Source organism: Alexandromys fortis, unplaced genomic scaffold (genome assembly GCF_014885135.2).
Source record: "Alexandromys fortis isolate MF-2015 unplaced genomic scaffold, M_Fortis_MF-2015_v1.1 scaffold_76, whole genome shotgun sequence".
Taxonomy (NCBI): Eukaryota; Metazoa; Chordata; class Mammalia; order Rodentia; family Cricetidae; genus Alexandromys; species Alexandromys fortis.
The window spans coordinates 5,819,668-5,828,768 of record NW_026067997.1 but is presented as its reverse complement, the minus strand read 5'-3'; the positions used below and the strand labels follow the sequence as shown (position 1 = coordinate 5,828,768).

The window sequence follows — 9,101 nt, the reverse complement described above, 5'->3', positions numbered from 1 at the left end:
ATACATGTTAAAAGTTTACATTGCAGATTGTAAGAAAAGTAGGTTTGGGCTGGAGAGATGGTTTGGAGGTTATGAGAACTGACTACTCTTCCATGGGGCCTGGGTTCAATTCCCAGCATTTACATGGTGACTCACAATCATCTCTAACTCTAGTTTTGTCTCCGTGGTCACTGCACACATGTGATACACAGGCATATATGCAGTCAAAACACCCATACACATAAATGTTTTAAAAACTAGTCTTGTATAGTTGATTCAGAGAGACCATGTAGATGGACCTGCTTTTGGACACAACAGTCAGTGATAAATACAAGAGGAACTAAGGATCTATATGGTAAAGAAAAATTTATCCCGTTAACAAAAGTAAATATGGAAGAGCTTTGTGACTTGGGCATGAAGATTTTATTAAGAATAATGAAGCATGAGGTTTCATCATATGCATGTTAAATCTTTAAAACAACAAAAAAAACCCAAGATAGTATCAACAATGGTGACTATATTGTGGACTGGGCACTGCTTGTAATATAAGAATATAGTAAGAAATTCAGGCACTGATGTACAAACCCGCAGTTCCAACACTAGGAAATCTGTGGCAGGACTGAGAGCTCTAGCTGTGTACTGAGTTTGAAGATTCCTGGGCTATATAGCAGAGCTCTGTCTCAAGTACTCCTATGACAAAATTTAAGAAATTCGTATTTAAAACCTGTAAGAAACTCCTGCAATTTTGTCTTTAAAACTCCAGAGAGGTAGAATAAAAGTCAAAAAGGCCAAAAAGAGTAAGAAATTTCCAAAATGCTAAATCTTAATAGGCACCATGATGGGCAAATCCCTACTGCCAACTTGGCTGGATTTAGAATGACCCCTAGGTGTCTTTGAGGATTCCAGAAGAGTTTAACTAGGGAGGGAAGATACAGTCCTGGGGGTGGGACACCAGCCCACAGGGGAGGGTTCTGTATGAAATAGAAAGTATAAAGTAAGCAGAATGCCAGCATTCTGGAGTGCACCAGCCATGTGACGGCCGGCCGCCTCAAATTCCAGCTGAGAGTTTTTGCCAGGAGAGACTGGAATGCACCTCAACTGCAGAGCCAAAATAAGCCCTTAAGTGTTACAACCAGGAGAGGTAACTAATTGGGCACGCTCCAGAACACCACAATACGAAGTGTACGTGTTCGTGTATGCAATGTGCATGCACTCGCTGTGGATGGAGGCTGGTACTGGGTGTCTTCTCAACAGCGTTTCACCTTACATTTTTCATTTTTTGAGACAGGGTCTTTCACTGAACCCGAAGTTGAGATTCTGCTCCACTGGCTGGTCAGGGTGCTTCAGGGAGCTGTCTGTCTGTCTCCTCAGTGCTGGAATTATAGGCATGTGCTGCCACACTTGGGCTTTTTATGTGGGTCCTAGAGATCCACTCCTAGGCTCTCCTGTTTGTGTGGAAAGCACCTTCCAGACTGAGTATCCCCTAAGTCACTCACTGACCATCCTGACTGGTACAATTCTCTACTAACTGGGTACCACATTTAAACAGTTACTACAAACAAGATGGCTCTAGTTTTGAAAACCTGTTGCACAGTAGTGGTCAGTTTTGAGTGTGGCCATTACTACAATTTAGTAAACAACAGAAACTAAAAGCAGTTTCTGTGTTTCTTCAAAAGACACGGATTATTATTCAAACTCTGTAATTCTGTTATCATAACAAAATTCTCACAAAGAGTGATTTTAAGCCCCACAAACCCCCAATATTTTGCAAGAAAACTTTGCATATTAGTTTAAGGACAAAATTTCACTATTTATTTTATTTTTTTTACTTTTACTCTATATCATATGCTATCCCAAACTTTGGCAACAAACTTTCTTATCCAATTTTCAAGAATACTCCAAAATTAACCAGGCGGTGGTGGCACACACCTTTAATCCCAGCATTCAGGAGTCAGAGGCAGGCAGATCTCTGTGAGTTCGAGGACAGCCTGGTTTACAGAGCTAGTTCCAGGACAGGCTCCAAAGCTACAGAGAAACCCTGCCTCGAAAAAACAAAATAAATAAATAAATACTCCAAAATGAAAAGGAACTACAACTCAATAAAATGACAGCATATATAACATCTGTGTACTCATAATAGTTCAACAGGAATATGCAGAGTCATCAGTGAAGGAGCCCTGATTCTGGGAAGCCTAATTTCCTTTGCAAAATTATAATCAACAATTCTGGTTTAAGGCAAGGCCACTGAGAAGTGTGCAATTATATCTGTTTTACTTATTTCTAATTAAAAGTGGCTGTGAAAATGTGAAGTCAAGAAAGGGAGAGTGTGACTATCTTACAATGCCGCCATGAAGTAAGAACAAAGGGAACACCGAGACTTATATTAAAGAAGCGGTTTGTCATTCTTTGTTTTAGAGATTACAACACATACAAGTGAATTTTATCAAAATACAGCACATTTCTTCTACTATATTCATAAAAATCAATTCCTATGTAAATAGTACTGAAAAATCAACTAAAATGAGTTAAAATTTACAAAGAGTTGTTAAAGGGTTTCAATCAAAATTATGAAAACTATACAATACCCAATTGATAACAGCCTGAAAGAAGTGCAATCTCTGAGTTCAAATATTTTAAAAGTGCTGACTATTCTTACTAGAATGGAAATGCTTCAACTCGCTCTGTAAAAATAATGCAGGTGCTGTTTTAGCTAGTCCGAGATTCTCAGCTAAGTCAAGGTTGAAGAAAAAAGCATATCACGTTAAAAATACCCAAATTATGCATATCAGAAATTTAAAAATGAATTTGAGAAATGAATATTGCTCTAATAAAAGTTTTCAGACTAGCCTCAACTAAAAACAGTTGCTGGTCTCCTATGGCACTTTACTCTGGTCCAAATAACCATGCATGGCATTTGAATTTTATTTGATTACATAAAACAAAAGCAAATAAAATTAATGGATTGGATAAACAAAATTAATAACCTCTACCATCAAATATTTGTTACAGTAACTAGGAACAAAGGCAGTTGGTGGTAAAACACTATTACATTGTACACTTAGAAACCCTTTAAAGACTCTGAAGTGTGGAGTTCACATTTAACGTGATCTGGAGGAACAGCCCTTGACTTGAACCCTTTCCACACTGCTAGGCCCCAGGGACCATCCCTTGCTCTACCGCTCTCCACAGCACTTCTCTATCACTGCGCAGTCTCACAGACTTGCTTTGGTTTCCTAGCTCCATGCGCACTCCACAGTTCCTTTCACTTTACCAAGGCAACGCCAGGCCAAACAAAATCAAGAGGCTTTCCTAAACCTTCTGACACTTCATATTACAGGAACAGACACAATCTTAAAACTGGCCTTTTAGTTTAATTTGCTTCTTAAAACAAAAATTATAAATTAATTATGGAGTACTAATTATAAAAATTAGGTTGCAAGTACCACCATTTGCTAAATAAAAAAAATATCAGAGAACTTCGTAGTATGGGAAATGTGTGGACATGCATCTACATTAGAGTTAAAAACTTCAGTAACTAAAAAAATTAAAAATTGAATCACCAGTAGCAAATGTATAATCAACAGCTATGACAAGAATCCATCTTGTAGAGCTCATAAAATGCAATTATTGTCTTTTAAAAAGACATTATGTATTTTATTGCATTATTCTATTAATAAAAATACATTATCAGATAACTTTTTTTTCACTGTTAGCCTCAGATTTTTATAGGAAATAATGTTTTATTCTGGCCTCGGAAAGTGAACCCACCAGCACCAGCTTCATCTAGTCACTCTTCAGTATGCACATAGCAAAAGCCAACACTTCAGATCTCTTACCCACATGGAAAAAAGTAGTTCGGCAGAAAAAACATTAATACCAGTTGGATAAAAATAAGGGCACAAAAGCTATGAGATAGATAGCTCTGCCATCTGTCTCTGGGCTACAATCAAGGCTAACTATTGCCTTGCATACAGTCAGTCATGTGTATGAAATCCAAAAATAAACCTACATTCTATACAAAAACAACATAATTTTGTTTTTGTAGCCTTGATTTGCTAGGTTTAAAAACCTAACAACAAATTTCATATGATATGAATTCAACAGTCTCTTTTTATCTTCTGTACAGTGGTTCTTTCCCTCTAACCACAAGCTCCATTATTATTTCAGTAATGTACAAGTTCCAAGCCAACTGTCTGAGTTCTTCTTTATATATAAAAATAAGCAAAATAGTCATTTCCCCTCCAAGTGTCTTCCAATAAATCTTGCTATCTTCCCCATTTGTTTTTTTTCTTTTTCCTTTTTTTCCTTCTTCTTTTTTTTTTTTTTTTTTTGTCTATAGTGCTTATGAAGAAACTTCTCGTACAATGATGAGTTCTACTGTGTTCTGGAAAGTTTTTAACAAGGACACTGCTTGTCCATGTTCAATGTTGATAAAACTGTAGCCATTAGCCTAAAAGAAAGAGGAAAAACAACTTTTAGGAAAAAAAATCTCAGAAAAATATTTGTACTTTTAGTTGTAAATTTCTGACAGCCAGTTCATAACCTATTAGAAAAAAGAACCAGTCCAGCAATTTAAAACAACACACTAGCTGATGGGACGATTCCATCTGACTCCACGCTGGAAGCCCTGAGTTTGAATCTGGGGAACCATCAGCGCAGAAGGAGAAAATTGACCCCTTCAAGTTGTTTTCTGACCTCTACACTCATTAAGTGCAGCACATGTGTGCTGTACATACATACATAAAATTAAAAACACATACAGACTAACAGTCCCTACATTCCATACTTAGCAGAAATAAAATCTCTATAGAAATAACCCAGGAACTTGTATTTTGTTCAGGTTATCAGATGATTCTTTTAAAATAAATTTTATTTTACTAAGTTAGGTGTATAAATGCTTTGCCTGCATGTGTGTCTGTGCCTGGTATTCAAGAAGGCCAGAAGAGGGTATTATATTAGATGCCCTGGACTGGAGTTACAGATTGTTGTTTCCAGGAACCCACCTGGGTCCTCTGGAAGAACAGCCAAGTACTCTTAACCACTGAGCCATCTCTTCAGACCCTCATATAATTCTAATACACTGATCCAATGTTGGGAAGTACTTGTCAAGACAAGATCAGACAGGGTGTTTTATGTATGTGTTAAGGTAGATCCAGGCTTACCAAACTTCAAGGGTAACTGAAGGCAGTGTCTAGACTTATTATTCATTGGAGCCATTGGTTCAAGATCAGCAAACAGGTTATATAAAAGATAGCTAGCATTTACTGAATTCTCACTCTGGACCAGACAGACATACATGTTGAAATGTTTCATATGAATTAAATCCTTTCATTCTTAAAAAGAACACCATAGATTAAAAGCAATACTATAGACTCATCTTATTTCAGAAGACTGAAAACCCAGGAATGTCTGAACAGAAATAATAATTTCCTGCCATAAAACTGAAAGCATGGATTCCAATGTTATTCAGAAAAGTCTATGTGTGAGTATTTGTGTGGGGGTATTTATAGAGGAAAAATAATACTGTGGAATATTTGTTTGACTAGGCAAAGATGTTGTTACATTTGTTTATAACGCATTTGATCAACTATGTAAAGGCTGTTACATTTGTTTACGCTGTATTTGTTTAATTATGTATAGATGTATTGCTGTTTCACCTTGTCTCCTTAAAGCACCTGATTGATCTAATAAAAGCTGAACAGTCAATAGCTAGGGAGTAGAGGGATAGGCAGGGCTAGCGGGCAGAGAGAATAAGAAGGAGGAATCGAGGCTCCAGGGAGGAGAGAGAGAACAAGGGAAAAAGAGGGAGACACCCAGGACCAGCCATACAGAATGAAAGAAAGGTAAAAAGTCCCAAAACAAAACATGGATGAAGAGAAACAGGTTAAATAAGTTATAAGAACTAGCAAGAAACAAATGTAAACTAAGGCTGATCATTCTTAACTAATAAATCTCTGTGTCATGATTTGAGAGTTGGTTGGTGGCCCAAAAGAAAGCCTGTTACAAAATAAGAAAAAATGGATTACTAAAGATAGTGTGGCAAAGCATAATCACTTTTGTTACACAGTTCCTGTGAGTTTTCTGAGTTTGAAATTATTTAAAAATCAAAACCATTAAAAATTTTATCATCATGAATTTGCATGTAATCCTTTAATCATTCCAATTTTAGTGTATGTGTTGCTGAAGTAGGCACTGAGCTAACATTAAAAAGGGCTGGGCAGGAATTTGTTCTGACGTGGTATTTACTTTCAACTACTAAACTCTATAATGTCTCTATCATTTTTGGTTTGAAGGCTTCTTCGTATTATTATCTGAACTAACAGTAGTTCACGTATGAAGGAGGAAGCAGACTATCCTTGCGAACTAAGAGACTGTCATACTACATGTACTTAGGTAAAATGAAGTTACTGAAGTAATAGAGAGAAGGAGTAGAAGTACCAAAATGTTTCTCAGATTTTAAAATTTTACTATCTGATATAATGACAATTAGCATTCAAGTAGATCCTCTTAAATTAGTAAAAACATTTCTAAACTTAAAATGATTTATCAACATATAAACATGACTTTCAAAAAGCAAAAATATTTTAAACCCTAAAACATTAGAAAGTACTGTAAAATAAAATTATTGCAAAATGAAAGGAAATAAAAAAGGTTGACTTGATTACCTGAATAATTTTATCACCTGGCTGTAGTATTTTTGATGCTGGTCCTTCAGGCTGTACCCTTGTTACAAATATACCCTTTAATGAATAACCACAAAAAAATATTATTTAAGGCCAAACCACAAACTGAAAGCATGACTCAGGAGCAAGGGAAAACCTTTTCAATACCATGCAAATATTTGAACATGGTGGAAGCTGTCTCCTGACTTTTCAGAGGACCCTCTGACAGGTCAACATAATTTCTCCCTCTAGTAATCCTGACTTTAGCAATGCAATGAAATCACTTCTATGGACTTTTGGAGAAGCAGTACCAAAACTAAAAATCACTTGGTAATATCAATATTCATATTTTAGGTCAAATTCTTTACTTCAAACAACATGAAATAAGCAAATTTCAAAAAAACAAAGATAATATAGAAAAGAGATGAGAGACCCAGAAAATTTACATTAGATTTTTACTCGATAAGTATGAGATTAATAAATGAGACATTATGAATGTTCAAGGAATTTTTTTTTTAAAAAAAACTTACATCATCATCAGGTCTGAAAGGGTTTCCTCTACCCCCAACACCTCCTGATATGCTAAATCCAAGTTCTGGATCCTTTTCTACTCTTACTCGAATCTGATTTAATATGAAAATAAAGGAAATATCACTATACAAGAAAAATATACAATAATATTCATATTTAAATACTGGTGAATTAAGTTCAAGCAGATGAGTGACACAACAGCACAGAACACCATTATCCATGTTAGTGAGTTAGTGAGGGAAAGCAGAGCAGAACTACAGTGTGGCTCCTAACATGACTTATGACTTCAGTCCATCAACTGACATTGGCTCTATTTTACTTTTTAGCCAGCCTGAATTTTTAACATCTACAGAACACATATGCACATTCCCAACAGTCTTCACTTACAGACTACTTAAATTATATGCTTACTGTCTTGTGCCATAAGGTACTTAACATTGAGAACTGGCTTTAGACCTCAACCCTTCATTCCCTCTGTTTATAAGGTTCAGGGGAATTAGGACTGTAAGATCAGACTGACTAACAGCAGTTTTAATAAACTATTGTAAAATAAAAGGTATAGAAATGTTTTCTTGAGACAGGCTCACTCTGTCTGTCCTGGAACCTGCTGTGTAGAACAGGTGGGCTTGAACTCACAGAGATCCTCCTGCCTCTGGGTCCTAAATGCTGGCTTGTTTTGTTACCACAGGGTCTCACTAAACAGCCTAGGCTAGCCTGGATTGTCTGATGCATCCAAGCCAACCTTGAACACACTACTTTCCAGCCTCAGGCTTCAAGGTGCTGGTATAGCAGGTTATAGAAGCTAAAGTTCTGTTAAAGGATACTCCTGTTTACCACAGACTTGCTCAAAACAAAATGTGATCAATACCAAGGGTTTCAAGGTTATTACTTCATGAATAAACCATTAAGGTATAAGAAATTATGACCTATATGTTTTGAAGATCAAACCCTCAACATGGTCTGGAGACTATAGCTGAATTTTCTAATCTAAAATCTCAGACGCTGCTATAGAATAGGACCACTTCAGTTTACTGGTCTATTTATAGTCTCAGAAGAAAATCTACCGGAGCACCATCAATCCATTTTGGACAAGCAGTTACCTTAGAATTAAAAAAAAAAAAAACAAAACCCAACACTAAATCCTATGTTACATGATCATAAAGTCAAGTTAAAAACTACAAAGTCTAACACTTTAGAAAACTAAACTTTATAAACTTAAAACAAAATGTTAAAAACTACTGTTAAAATTCTATATGGATATATTGCTATTAACCTATAAGAATATATGGAAAGTTTAATTTCATATTTCAAACAGTATTGATAATTCTTACCTCTTGCTTTGCCAGCTCATGGCCTTGTCTAGGAGAACAATGGGGATGTGTATATGGAGGCTGGTGGGCCACTTTCAGCATCAAATAATCAATGAGTTGTTCTCTAGAGGGATGCCTTGCCACAGATGCCTGAGGGGGATGATGTATTTGACTATAATTTGCCTGAGGCCTGAGAGGCTGGCCCATCTGTCCATTACTCAAAGGCATCTAAGAAAAACATGAATTATCTTTAAAATGACCAGTAATAATGTCTTTTTACAAGTATTTGGACATTCTTCTTGGAGCAATACAAAAGCACTAGAGTTTTAATATTGTACACCATTAAATACTGAGTTACTCTCACTTATTCTTCTAATTTCAAAACTTCCAAAAGAAAGTTATTAATATCTAGATATTAAACTTTCTTGAGTATTTATTGATCGAATCTATCAGCAAACTTCTAAAAGAAGGCCTCGATCTATATTTTAAATTGCTTTTGTTATATATAAATCTACTGTTACACTTACCAATGCTAAAGTAGGAAACGAGTATACTGGAAAACTTTAACTACTGATATACATAAAACAAATTTTTTATATACTAAAAAATTAAACTTAAG

General features: G+C 35.8%; 1 protein-coding gene across 5 annotated transcripts in view; it reads right to left on the bottom strand.

Moving 5' to 3' along the window:
• Positions 1-2,357: 2,357 nt before the first annotated feature.
• Erbin (erbb2 interacting protein) overlaps positions 2,358-9,101 on the bottom strand; it is a 103,761-nt gene continuing 97,017 nt past the window's right edge. For 4 of the 5 annotated variants that reach the window (XM_050160339.1, XM_050160336.1, XM_050160337.1 and 1 more), the window contains 4 exons: positions 8,504-8,710; positions 7,172-7,264; positions 6,645-6,719; positions 2,358-4,429 (listed from right to left, as the gene is read on the bottom strand). In XM_050160339.1, the coding sequence (XP_050016296.1) occupies positions 4,322-4,429; positions 6,645-6,719; positions 7,172-7,264; positions 8,504-8,710 (483 nt within the window). In that variant the 3' untranslated portion in view covers positions 2,358-4,321. The remainder of the gene's footprint in view (positions 4,430-6,644; positions 6,720-7,171; positions 7,265-8,503; positions 8,711-9,101) is intronic. The other variant, XM_050160340.1, reaches the window with a different exon arrangement.